The sequence below is a fragment of the Stenella coeruleoalba genome (genome assembly GCF_951394435.1).
Source record: "Stenella coeruleoalba genome assembly, chromosome: 1".
NCBI lineage: Eukaryota > Metazoa > Chordata > Mammalia > Artiodactyla > Delphinidae > Stenella > Stenella coeruleoalba.
In genome coordinates, this window is record NC_137169.1 from 134,799,997 (window position 1) to 134,814,440 (window position 14,444).

Sequence of the window (14,444 nt, forward strand, 5' to 3'; positions counted from 1 at the left end):
CTGGAAAATATTGTGCATTGACATTGTTATTTCCTTAGTTGTTTGCTTAGGCACTTATCCAGGAATAGTAAGTTCAAGATCATTGTGCATTATCCCTGCACTCCAGGGAGTGGAATTGATGAATTCACTTAATCATTTTCACTTTCTTTCATTGTACCTCATGATTTCTTTTCCTAGCAGTACTTCTAAGTTTAGCTGTTTACTTCAGCAGTGAACTCCAAATGTCCTCAAAGGAATGCTACTGGTAATTGTCACTGGTAATCTGTATCATAAAGTTATCATATTATAAAGGCCATTCAGGAATAATTTTAAAATTAGTACTCATATACAAAGGTGATTCAAATGTGCATTTACCTGCTTTTGTGACAAACTAGGCTAATGAAGTCCTGTTGTTCCTGAATATTGAGCCTAATGGCCACTTGTCCTAAGGATCTTTGGAAGCCTAAATACATAAATGTGTTAATGTATTTTAACACTACGTTTCTTCCTGTTTTGTAACTCTTCAAAGTTATTTCTCAAAGAAGGCTTCTGTAGAACTGTTGGGTATCATAGTTCGGTTTATTTTACATCCCTTTAAAAAGACCTTATAATGATTTCAGTAGTTCCCCCAAATTAATTTAAACTTGAACAGGATTGTTATTCCCATGTGCTAATAAACTGTTCTTTCAGAAAAACTCATTTCTGAACATAAGTGGGAACATGTATCCATATCAGAAGTTGAAGAAACAGAAATAATTAAAACCTAACACTAACATTTTTTAGGTAGTTCCCCTGTACACAATTTAGGAACATCTTTCCATTTTCTTATATGTTAATATTAGGGAATATGAGGACCATGAAACATCTTCAATATATTTGATAAAGAAAATAATAAAAGCAGTTGTTCTGGGTAATTATATATTGAAAAATGACAGAATTTTAAAATAGGACCTTCAATGTCATCTAGGTCAGTCATATCCTACTTTCACAACATGCTGTTTCTTAACAAAGTCATGTACTTCACCACAAAGAGTAGGGTTTAATTTGATGGTATATAATTACATGATTTCCTGTAAGTATGAAATATGCTTTGAAACACTCCTAATGTCCTTACATGCTATAGGTGCTTTTCTACGTGCTTTATATAAGTTTTTGGTAACAATGATTAATTTGCTACCTTGAATATATTTGATTAGCAGAATAAAAATGTGTGTTTCACAAAGATAAGAAATATTTATTAACCATTTGGGGATTATACCATACCATCACACATAATAATAATTCTTAGTTTATGAATGAAAATGAAATATACTGTTTTTAAGGTAAATAGTATTGCTTCCACATAAGGAAAACAATATGTAAAAAAATCTATTTTCTTCATCAGAACTGGAAGTTATGATCTGAATCATTTGACAGTGCTATATTTATACAAGTAATTGATGGGGATACAGGATCTTTTAACTCCTACTCCAAAGTATTTTTATTATGTGATATTGTCCTTTCTTATGATAAATCATTGTTAAAACATCTTCACTTGTAAGATGTCCTCTGTTACTTACAGACGAGGGCATATTTTAATCATCACATTTTAAAATCACCACATAAACAACTCATATGATTGGGGCAAATCAGATCGTATGTGGGTATTGAACCTTTTAATTGTGTAGAGGGTAAGACTGAATCTAAAGACCTAGGTCAGCCATATTGTATCACTGTTTTGAGATAGTTTTTAGTGGCAAAATTGCTGTATACCTCTCATATTGAAATAATTCAGGATTAAATTGTGAATTACAGGGTTACAACTAACAGCAAATTAAAATTATCAATCGCCGTAACCAAACACCAGAGACATATGGCAACTGTCATAGTTAAAATATTTTACTTAATACTGTGCATTTTGATGGCTTCCTAAAGAGATTTTGCTGACCCAAAATGCTCACAACCAAACTTTCTTGCTAGTCAGAATTTCTATAATGCATGGTTCTATGTGTTATAAATAATAATTTTGAAAAAGTTTGGTGGGATGGAAAGTAAAATTGAAATTCAAATATTTGTAGAATATTTTGCATAGCATATAAACTGCATCAGTTGCTTTGTGTAAGGTCATTTATACTATATCACATTGGGATGACACCTCTTTGTTACTTTGGTTTTGAATGCCTATAAAATTAATGTATGTGTTTTCATAGTTTATGTATAATCTATATTGTTTTAGTTTGTGTATGTATATGAATTTTGTAGGTATGCCTGTTTATCTTATGAATAAGACACAGATGTCCATTTAAATCTTTTAAATGTGCTAGAAATAATTATAATTCTGTTTAAATAATCAAGGAAGTTTTTCCCTAATAGAATAATGTTAAAAATAACTGAGCAAAAATGCATACCTCTACTCCCACCCACCCCCACATCCACCCATCCATGCATCTAAATATATTGCTAGAAATAGATAAATGATAGAGGCATAGATACACATATTTATTTACTTGTTTATGTATTCTTAGACCCACAGTTTCATTCCATCTATCTATATTTTAATCCATTTTAAAGCCTTTTTCTAATAAGTAAACAATAAAATACATGTATTAAAATTTATAACACAATTTATTAAGTAAACATATTCAATATTTCTTTTGAAAGTGTCCAGTGTTATAAAACATTTAAGCTGAAAAAATAATTATGAGTCAAAACTTCTGCTAGTTGTTGCTCAGTGGGTTTAATGATCCACTGTATGATGCTGTCCTGACAAGGCTTGCTGTAACTCAGTGACTTATTTTCCAATAAATACAAAAAGAACCAAAGTTTGAAAGATACACAGCTCTGAAAAAAAGAAATTATTTCAGTTTACTTGTTAATCACTTTTGCTATTATCTAATTTAAAACACTGATATTAGATTTTTGAAAAAGGATTTGCCACTTCAGTACCTTAATTGCTAGAAAAGAATCTTCCAGGGGCTAACTAATTGCCTGTGTGTTTTGTCTAGGTGTTGAGGGAAAGCTAAGAGAATGAAGGCTCTAAGTCCCCAGTGGAAGCATGATATGGCGGAGCAGAGCTGGTGCTGAATTGTTCTCTCTGATGGCTCTATGGGAGTGGATAGCACTGAGTCTTCATTGCTGGGTTTTAGCAGTTGCTGCTGTTTCGGATCAGCATGCCACAAGCCCCTTCGACTGGCTCCTCTCTGATAAGGGACCCTTCCATCGTTCACAGGAATACACAGATTTTGTGGACAGAAGCCGGCAGGGATTTAGCACAAGATACAAGATATACAGGTATGAAGCAAAGGGAAAGCAATTACAGATATCTTCCTTGAAGGTGGTGGATAACTAAGTTGCTCTAAGGGAAAGTTTCAGGTGGGAAAGGGTTATTATCAGAAGGGTTATTATTGACCATTCACCATGGTAATGTTTTCTGGTTATTTAAAAGTATTTCTTGGAGATGTAACTTGTTATGGAAAAACTGGATAATGGTGACCACAAGTGCAGAACTCCCAAATTCTTGACTGCTAAACTGCCGTAAAGTAAGTTTCAGTTAACTCTGAGGCTGAGTTTACCATTTTAAATACTCAAAATTTTAAAAGGAAATTTCTTGAATGGCCTTTCCTTTCTACCTTGTATCAGGATTTGTTACCTTTTTTTAGCTTAAGTGGAAATGGTGTCTTCTACTTAGTCACTGAGAAGTTGAGTCACCTCATCCTTTTTTACCTACAAGGTAATTGCACATTCAGAACCTGGAGGAAATGGCCAGGGAATACAAAGGAAATGCAGATAAATAGGATGCGGTAACAAAGGCCAAGGAAAAGGAGGAGGCTGAGATATATGGCCTTTAACTTCTACGGTTATTCTGTTTGAATCTAAATAAGTTACAAAAAAGGAGTCATACTCCACCCAAGCCTAGTGAATCCATTAAATAGAAGGGTATACAAGTGGTTGCCTGAATGGATTAGATTGCCTTGATCTATGCCATAAAGAATGTTTTATGAAGGTTATCATTTTGGTTTGTTTCTTCATGGTAGAAATGTACAATTCCCAGTGACTGGTTTAGATGTATGCAGAAGCAAAACTTAGTTTTGTTTTTGTGCCTGTATCTATGTAGATCCTGTTATATAAATATTTTGTTTTATATGTGCACCAGAGGGCACTGTGCTTCTGGTCTGTATGCAGTCTTTTATACAGCATTGTGAGAAATGTATAAATCCTATCAGCCATGCATATTTACAGAAGAGACTGAGGGGTACTGAACACGTTCCATTAAACATCATACAATTATTGCTCTGTGTGTGTGTGTGTGCGCGTGCGCTTAAATAAGAAATCCTTTAGTCCAGGTAGTCAGGGCCTGGTCACAAGTCTACAAAAAAGACATTCTACTTTTTTAAATGAAATGACAAATACTAAAGATTTCTTTCTGACATGCAGCAGGAAAGTCAATATATTATGAGTCCAGCTGTATTCAGTTTTACATGTGTTTGTGGGTTTAGCCAGCTTTCTTTCACAAATTGAAGCTACTTGAATTTCAGACTGTGAGAATGTCTTCTATTTCAGCATTCTTCAAGAGGATTTTTAACAGTCTGTCAAAAGACTGATGCCAGAGCGTGTGTCCGTGATCTATGGGCATCTCTGTTGGGAGGTCTGAGATGTTGTCTTGTGTGTGATTGTTGTGGTTCGGCTTATCGGTTGATCAGCTATGAGTTGCAAACATGGTTTGACATGTGTTTAGAGGTTCTAAGCTGAATGAAAGAGACATTTTTTGGATCACCACAGTGGAAGGTAATGAAACATAATGCCTTGGGATTTGTTTGCAAGGCTCGTGCATTCCCTGTAGTTTTCATGGGACTCTATCTTAAATACCTTCAGTAACCCGCTACTCTTCATCCTTCCTATGTCTTTACCTTTGTGGCTTGGATAAACGTGGATGGAAATTGTTTATTTATAAACAATGGAATAAGATGTCCCTGTCCTCCTGCCTGGACCAGACTACAACTTATATAACCTTTGAAACATTGGCTCATGATGCTGTGATCACTGATGGTTGCTATAAAATGGGCAGTATAATATACTCATGAGGACTCTTTTGCCTTGGCACTGTGAGATATTTCATCTGTCCCACTAGTATTTCTCCAAATTTCAGAGAATGCTATCCACTTATCCATATGATATAATGGATCTGAGTTCTTCCTGGTGAAGTTGACCTTATTTTTGAGATATTAGAACATCCCAAATCCAAGGATTAGAATAGCTTCCTGGTGTTTGGCTTTATTTTGCTTTTACTTTTGTTTTTAATATTTGTCTTAAAAATAATTATTAGAGACTTTATGTTTCACAAATGTTTACTCTAGTTATATAATTGGTGACTCTCTAAGACATATAGATGAAAAATTAGTATTTTTCCATATTAAGCACTAGATTTATCATTTTAAAAGACCACATAATTTTCAAAAGTGATCAGCCAAATTCTACTAGTGCTTATTATTACTGTCATAAGCTTCTTTATGCTAGGTATTTCGTTGACATAATTCCTGAAATTCTTTAGTTACGAATGTAAAACATATTAAGCCTGTTAAAATAATTAGGTCAAATTCCTTTCAGTTGTCTGTTTTCATTTTATCTTCTTCTTCAGTAACATATTTTTCTTTTCACTTCAAATACAGAACAGCAAGATCATAACAACTGAACATTACTAGAACCATAGTCAGGGCTTAAAGAAAAAAAGTACCACTTTTTCTTGATAGGCTGCATTTTTGTCAACTGTCAAAGCTTATGTTTTAAATTGAAGTGTATTATAAAGTATTTTTAGGTTTTATTCTGAAGCTACATTATGACATAAGAGGTGATTATTTTATGAGCAGATCATTGAATTGAAGGCATAGAATGAGCTTGCTAACACTTAAATTGTTATTTGGTTAAATAGTAAAAGTTGGATTTTCTGCTATCTTTTAGCTAAAGATTGATAATGGAACTTAGGGTAGGCATTTTAAGTAAGTGTTCTACTCTTAGACAGTGGGCTATGCCTAGAGAAATTGTGCCCCATTTGAAGCATAGAATAGGAGCATGCTTGGCCCCTTAATAAGCTGGAGCCTTGTGACTACAGTTATTATGTTCTCGAAACACCCTCAGGCAGTATGCCTACCAGCAAATGCATAATTTTTTCCAGGGTGCGGAAATCCTCATTCTTTTAATAAGTTATGGAGTTCTGGATGAGGGACACCCTTTTAGTAATCCAGACACCATTATCTTGAACCACAGATATGAATTCTAAGGTCAGATGGGTGGTGATTTTTATTCCCATAAAAGAGACATTTCACATATGTAAATCTTAAGATACATTGCTAGAAAATAAAAGTCTTTTTTTTTTTTGGCCTAACTTCTACCATTCTTTGCCTAACCACATGTGCAAGTGAATTTTGTGGGAAATGATGATGCTTTTCTTACAACTTTTTAAAATAATATTAAGATATGTCATATTACTGCCACTTAGCTTGCTTCTTCAGAGCAATTTTTCAAAGCAAAATTTGAGTGAGAATAGGAAAAAATTGAAATAAACACGATGCCTCATGGGTCTTCCTGGTAACGTTCCCTGAGAAAAATTTTATTTAAAGAAAAGTCTTGGAAAGGATAAGTCAACCTAGAAAAAAAATAAGTGTATGGACACTTCATGACAGGGGTTTAATGAAATAGTGTGTGGGGATGAGGTGGGAGCTTTTGAGTAAATAGTTCTGGAATTTGGGTAGCCATATGAGAAAAACAGAAGTGAAGTCTCTTTCCAATACCATATACACAAATCTGCTTTATATGGAATAAGGATCTAAATAAAAAAGGCAAAAATATTAAGTTTCTAGAAGAAAACAGAGGAAAACACTTTCAGATATGCAAGGATTTCTTAGAATACAAGGTATTAAACAACCAAAAAACCCTGATCAGTTCAGGTATGTTAACATTAACAGGAGTGTAGCCACCAGCAGTATCCTGGATAAATCTCCCAAGCAGAATGTAAAGTGAAAGAAGCACAACAGGAAAACTTTGCACATAGTGTGATTCTATTATATGAGGTTCACAAAACAGATACAACTAATTTACACTGTTTAGATATGCATAACTAAAGACGGTTGGTAAAACCTTAAAGAAAAAAAAAAGCAAGGAAATGACTATAATAAAAAGCAAGAAAATGACTATAATAAAAATCAAGATAGCAGTTATTTCCAAGAGGAAAGGAGAAGGATGGGATTTTTAGGGGAGAACATGAGGGATTTCTAAAATAATGACAATACTCAATTTCTTAAACTGGATAGTTGTTACACTGTTGTTAATTAGACCCTAAATATTTTAGACAATTATTCGTATAGATTTTATATTTCATAAAATAAAATATTTAAAAAGTAAGTGAATGTTGTGTCAGCTTTGAATTGAAAAACTGGAGTCCTCAAATTAAGTATATTAATTAATCCCTTTGAATTATTCCCCAGTTCAATATTTACTATTAAAGTTTATGAAGCCCTTTTATATTCCATAGAAATGTTCAATATGTGAGTAAGATATGCCCCAATACAAAATTATATTTTGGTATATATACATACATTCTTATACAAAAGTAAAATTTTCGCTTGTTGTTGTTTACAAAGACCTTCCATTTTTTCATATGTGATTTTAACTGTAGCCTTTTATTGATGGTATTATTATATCAATTTCAAAAAGTTAACATTCAGAGATTTTAAATAGCATGTCTATAAACAGTAAATGTTAAAAAAAATTAAAACCCATATTTTAAAATTTAAATTCAATAATCATCTTACCACAATTAAAAAAAAAAAAAACAAAAGCCCCCATAGATAACTGACTACATCTTTGGAATTAAATCTTCTGATATGTAAAAATAACTCTGTTGGACAACTCGTGTTTCCTTCTGTGTTCACATATATTAGTCAGTTTTGCTTAGTAAATATATCCTCGATCTAATCTACATCCTTTGTTGTTGACAGAGATCTAATAAAACTGTGTTAGATTGTTAGAGTCAAGGCTCCTGGTGAATCAGACCTCTCTATCTCAACAGCCTTGTGTATTCCCTCCATTATTGGCTTTGGGCTTGACCTTCCCTTGTCAATGTAACATCAGCAAATATGATGCAAGCAGAAGCTTATAAAAGTGCTTGTGCACTGGGTTTGCCCTGAATCTGATCTGAAACCACCCTGTGAAGTTCAGTCTGGACAAGTAGAGCAGGAGAGGCCACATGGAGCAGAGAGGAACCAGGCCAGTTGATGTCCTTTGGACCTGATAGCCACCAGACAGAAACAATCACTGGACAAGTGAGGCCATCTTATGATAGTCAACCTAGCTGAACTGGTAGAAAATAGAAACCACATTAGTGACCCTAGGCATACTGGAAGAACCAAACTGCTGAGCCCAGCCAGTACTGCTCATTCATTCACAGAATCATTAATAAACAGACGCAAAATCTTGCTCTAAGCCTCCAAGTTTTGGGAAGGTTTTCTGTGTACTGCATATAATTGATACAAGTATTTTTCATCAGGAATATAAATTGGGCAGGTATTTATTAATGATATAAATAATGTGAAATGGTAATTATATCATTTATGAAGAGCTTTATTTAAGAATATATACAAGTGTTTTTAAATGTACAGTGCTGTATATGAACTATATCTGAATAAAACTGGAAGAAAAAAAAGAACATGGAAATAAAACTACAGAGAAGATAAAAAAAAAGAATGTATACAGTTTTTTAAATAAAAAAAGAAGGGGATTCTAGTTTAAAATGTCTTCTAAATAGCAATTCCTTACAGAATCACTTCAAATTTCCTACTAAAATAGTATGAATCCATGGGGGTAAGGGAGACTGAAAACTCACAACAACACAATCACTATGGTTGGTATTCAACTCTCTGCCAGAATATGAGAGGCATTTCAGTGGTTATAAGAATCAGTGATTAGCAAACAGTTTAGTGCTTAAGATAGAGCAAGCCTAATAGTCTTGACAAAGGTGACACTTACCTTAAATACAGGTGGGAACTACATCATTACTATCAGCTACCTACTCAGAAACCCAGAGTTGTCACCTAATAGAAACTATGCAGTCCTCTCTCTACTGCAGAACCCTGCTTTGTGATGTAACCAAAGTATAAATAATCATCTTTCTTTCCCACTACATTTGGTGATAGCAGTTCCCAAGAATAGCATGGTAGGTAGAGATTTTGCCAGATAAATATGTCCTATGCAATATTTGGGAAATACTTATACTAAAAAATAAAAATTAAATTCTAATAAGTTAGAATTTTAAAAATTTAAATTCTAATTTAACTGGTTGCCATATATTTTATTTGCAAAATCTGGCCACTCTAGGAGGAAATAAGTGATTACTGACATTGATGATTATGTATCAGTGACAAGGACTCTCAGAAGTAAATTTGGAACAGGAAAGGAAAGAGCCCAGAATGCAGTAAATAGAGTTTCTCATGCACTTTTTTTGTTTAGACTGTCAGAGAAATTAATGTCCCTGTAAATCCTGCCTTAGAAGAAGACAGCCACACATTGACAATTAAGCCCAAACCTCTACACTTCAGTGTACTTTCCAGCAAACCAAAGAGTGAGCGAGAAAAAATGACACACACACTCTGTCTCTTAGCAGATCTTGGTATTGACAGATCTCTCTATTCCACATGATATAAATAAAATATAATACTGTAATAGTACCTTTGGGCTTGCAGTGCATAACTGTGTGTCTGTCACATTGTAGGGAGGTTATCTTCACTGAAGGAAGAAAGGAACAAATAAAAAATGGCAGAACAAAAGAAATAAAGATTTATCATAAAGATTCGGTGGAAGAAATCGCCACTTTATGCTCCCCCCCCACCAATACACACATACACAAGCATGTACACACATGCACACTTGGTCTTATCAATAGGTTGTAAGAAAGTATGACATCTACAAAACAGAAGAGATGGTAAGGAAAGAAAACTTTGAAAATAAAAAGGAATTGTGTAGGGTAAGGTAATACTGCAAATAAATTTAGCAACAGGAATAAAATCCACATTAAAAACCATGACACAGAGTTAAGTGTAAAAACTGCAAATATGGTTATGAAGTTGCATGGAAATGTTAAAATACAATTCTTGGAAGACAGTATTTAACATGAAAGATAGTGATTAAGTTTAAATCATTTGGGTTTATAAGCTCAGACAATATAAATAAATATCTAGAAGAAGGGCCATGTTAAAGATCAAGTACAGTCTTTGAAACGTTTAAGTGGAGAGTTAAAATTTATATTTATTTAAATTCTGAAAATAGGAACTGGAAAAAATAAGTTTAAATGTTATTGCAAACCTTAAGGATAAAAACAGGTAGATATAAAAAGCAGCATTATATCTTAAATTTCCCTGCTACATATGAAAACAAACATACAAAAATTTAAAGATTAAATAAAACTGATAAACATAACTTAAAACAAGGTGACTGCAGAAAAGTATAGTTAACGTGACGAATGTAAATATTTCAAGCTCTGAAAATAACTATTGTAATTGGATTAAAACATTTACTTAAATATGCTACTTATAACAAAGTTACCTAAAACAAAATTACACCTAGGAGAAAAGGCCATAAAATGTAAAAAGATGATCAATTATCTTAAAATCCCTATAATACTACCTAATGAATAGTATATTATACTAGATCTTCTAAAAGCAATTGAACAAAATATAACTGTAACATGAGATTTTAATTTACCATTCTTATTCTGCATGGATAAAATAGACCACAAAAAAAGTAACGTAGGGGTGGGGAAAGGCAGATAATTTGAGTATTGAATTTAGTACAATTGTACTAAATTTTGTACCTAACATGTATACTTCTTAAGAACATACATGGGATACTTATAAAAAAAACTTTAAACGCAATATATCCCTACATTTTAGGGGTGTTGAAATGTAACCACGTAACCTTAAAACGAATTATTCAGAATGTAAATTTAAAGCAATTAATTCAACTATTGGCTCATAAAGTTGCAAATTCAAAAATATTTAATGTCATTAAATATGATTTATTTTCAAAGATATTGAATATTATGAAGCATTCTTTCCTATTCTTTCAATTACAAAGTTAAATGAAACATATAAAACCCCCAAAAGTTAAAATCAGAAAGTAGGGTTTGTGATTTTTCCCATGATCTTACTTTTTTAGTGTATAAACATGTAGGATATAAAGATTACAAGTAAATGTTTCCAATGTATCACTGGTTGGAAAGTTTTATAGATTTTTCCTTACATTTTTGTATAATAGTATGTGGAATTCATATGATTGGGCAAAATACTAAATGTCATTAAAATATTAGGATGAGACATACGTTACTTGAAAAACCACTTCCAAATAATTAACAGTAAAATTATGAGAATTTACCAGGATTATTTAAATAAAAGTTTTTAAAAATGAGGTATATTTTCTCTTTGAGCGTTAACACCTAGTTTAAAAATAATTGTAATAAAACAGCTTTATATCACAAGTAAGAACTATAAAATGAGTCAGTAGTGTTCTATGGAACATATATATAGTGTAGACTAAAAGGGGTAAAGATGGAACTAAATACTGTGCTTTCATTATGTGATTGTGCTTTCACATGTCGTTTAATTTTCCAGACAACCCTCATATAAAAATTCCCAATTTACAGATTAACAAAATAAAAACATAAACCTGTTGCCCTTTTGTTTACCCCTCCTATCCCTGAATATCTGTCCTTAAACTTATGCTATTGTTCTAAAATCACCTGTTGACTCCTCTGAACTATGAATGCCTTGGAGGCAGGACCTTTCTGCTTTCTATTTAAAATTTTATATACCTTATTTTATTTCTATATTTTTATTTGTCTTTATATTCCTAGAGAGAGCAGTTGCTCAGTCATCAAAAGCATCGGCTTTAGATTTGGGCTGCTTGGTTTCAAAGCCAGCCCTCATACCATTGAAAATATCGTCTCTTGAATGTAAGCAAGGAGACACGAATTGTTTCTGTTTTTGTCACTAACCAACTGTGTTACCTCAGATTTAGAAACTAATTTCTCAGACCTCAGTATCCTCTTTTGTAAAATTAAGGGTGCTCTAGATCTCTAAAGATCTTTTGTGTTATAAACTTCAAAGCTTGTAAGCCCAAAAGCAAAATGGAAAATGTCAGAACAAATACATGGCATGAAAACAAAAATCAACTCTTGTTAATTCTTCTATCTGCATTCTTCTGTCTTTTGTAAAAGTCACTTATAAATGCTTTTAAAAAATAATATCTAAGAATGTCTCATATTACTCTGTGTTCATTTGTACTTAAACATAAATTATGTAATAATTTCCCTTTTCTTCATCACTCCAATTCTTTTCTATTTTGTATATGTTATATTGAAGAGACTATACAGAGAATAAAGCTATTTTTCTTAGTTGGTTGATTTTCCATAAATCCTTCCATTAGTCTGTTAGCACATTTTACAGTCAGTGATAAATTAAGGAGAGTATTCTAGGTAGTGATTTTATAAATAAATAACCTAAATTAATTGAATACATCTATTAAACAACTCTATTTACATCTCTAATTTTGAGATTAAGCCATAAAATAAATTTAAATTTTTGTCACTTAATTCTAATTCATAATCAGATATCCATATGAATTCATACTTTATTCTTTAGTTGACATTGGAAAAATTTCAGTCAGGAATAAAATAGAAATATTAATTCAAGGCTTTAGGAATTATCGAAATTCAGGAAAGCTAGTTCTTAATGAGGATTGTATTATAATCTCATGATCATAAATAAAATACATGCTTTGTAACAATTAATAGAATTTATAAATAATATTTAGTCTAATAGTGCATTCGTGTTTGTTTCTATTAAAATGAAAAAATGAACAGAGCTCCTAGTTCACACAATTATTTACAAAAGAAGAAATAACAATTATGATTTTTTGGCATTCAGACAAGTAAATTATTTGATTAATTCTCTCTCTAGTTTCATCTTCCCAAGCATTCTGATACTTCACAGCCTTTATCTCTGTGGTCTTCTTACAAATTTAATTGCCAAAATTATCAGTGTTGTTTTCTTTGGTGCATTTGAATTGCTAACATGCATTTTTTTTTTTTTTTTTATTGAGCAGTATTCCAAAAATGCAAAATTTTAAACTAGAGAAAAAAGCTGAGTAATATTAGTTTTTTTAGGGGTTTCCTTGGCTTCTTCCTTGAGTGTGTGTGCATTGTGTGTATTTAAAAGGACTGTTATGAAAAAAAGTCATTTGCATTATATTTCTCATTGTAAGTAAGAAAAGGTCCTAAAATGGCATTTATTATGTCTTCTCTGCTTTAATATAAAATAAAGTAATTGCTATTTAATTGCAATACTTTAAAAAAATTTCCAACTTTTAAAAATTAGTCATAAAATTAAGATTAGGTTATTATCTCTTTTATTTTAACAAGCATGTAATATGAATTACAGTAAAAGATTACTCACGTTCATATTGTACCTTCCAAAGTTAAAGCTGAAATTTATACTGAATATTTATGGTTTTTAATAGAGTTTATTCAATATCTATAATTAAATCATTCTTTTATAGAAGTAACAAGTTTTATTTTTTTGAAATTACTTTTTCTATAAATTGCTTATTTTCCCTATTATTTTCGACTGGAATCATAATTCCATAATCTGCCTTAGATTGTAAAAATTATCCAGTGAAATTCATTTGGCCTAGAGAAGAGTTTTACATCAATTAATTAGTAATATTTATTAATGGAATTTGCCTCAGACTGAAGTGATATATGAAATACATAGATGTTCAGCAAATGTTGGTTGAAAAAAATTACTCAGAGTGTTCATATAGTCTTATTTTCCTTTCATCTATTTCTCTAAATATTCCAGTAAACAAAGGCAATGTAAAACACGTACTATTTATTATATCAAAAAAACAATATTTATTAATAAACCATTTTAGTTTAAGTGTAAAAGCTTATAACCTTGATTATAGGCACAGGAGACATTTTCATGCTCTTTGCTTACTATTAAACAATTATTAAAGCTTTTCTGAATGTTTTACCCATAGTCAAGAAACAGAGATTCCACAATATTTGGAAGTAGTTCACTTATGTAAAAGTTTATTGTGAAGCATTAGTACCTCAAAACCTCACTGTGTATGTTCCACAGACATACGATTACTTTTGTGTCTGTCTCTACTTTTTTTTAGTAATCTTCTCTTTTCCACATAGGTGCAGGCTCCCTGTTCTCTTCCTTTTTGACACAGTTGAAAAGAGGCAGAGAGAATGGCCTTGCCATTCATTTGCAAGTCCTTTTTCTAACAGACATTTCCTTGGCTGCTCACTTAAATAGATATTAGCAGCTCACTAATTAAACTACCTCCCTGTCAGCCTGAAATTAGCAAAGGCTCTGTTTGTCTGTGGCCTTGTATGCTGTCCTATCTTAAAGACACACACTACTATTATCCCAAAG

General features: G+C 32.0%; 1 protein-coding gene across 2 annotated transcripts in view; it reads left to right on the forward strand.

Moving 5' to 3' along the window:
• The window catches only part of BRINP3 (BMP/retinoic acid inducible neural specific 3), a 414,347-nt gene that overhangs the window by 16,412 nt on the left and 383,491 nt on the right, over window positions 1–14,444 (forward strand). For both annotated transcript variants that reach the window (XM_079900069.1, XM_079900068.1), the window contains exon 2: window positions 2,964–3,249. In XM_079900069.1, coding sequence (XP_079756195.1) covers window positions 3,014–3,249 — 236 coding nt within the window. In that variant the 5' untranslated portion in view covers window positions 2,964–3,013. The remainder of the gene's footprint in view (window positions 1–2,963; window positions 3,250–14,444) is intronic.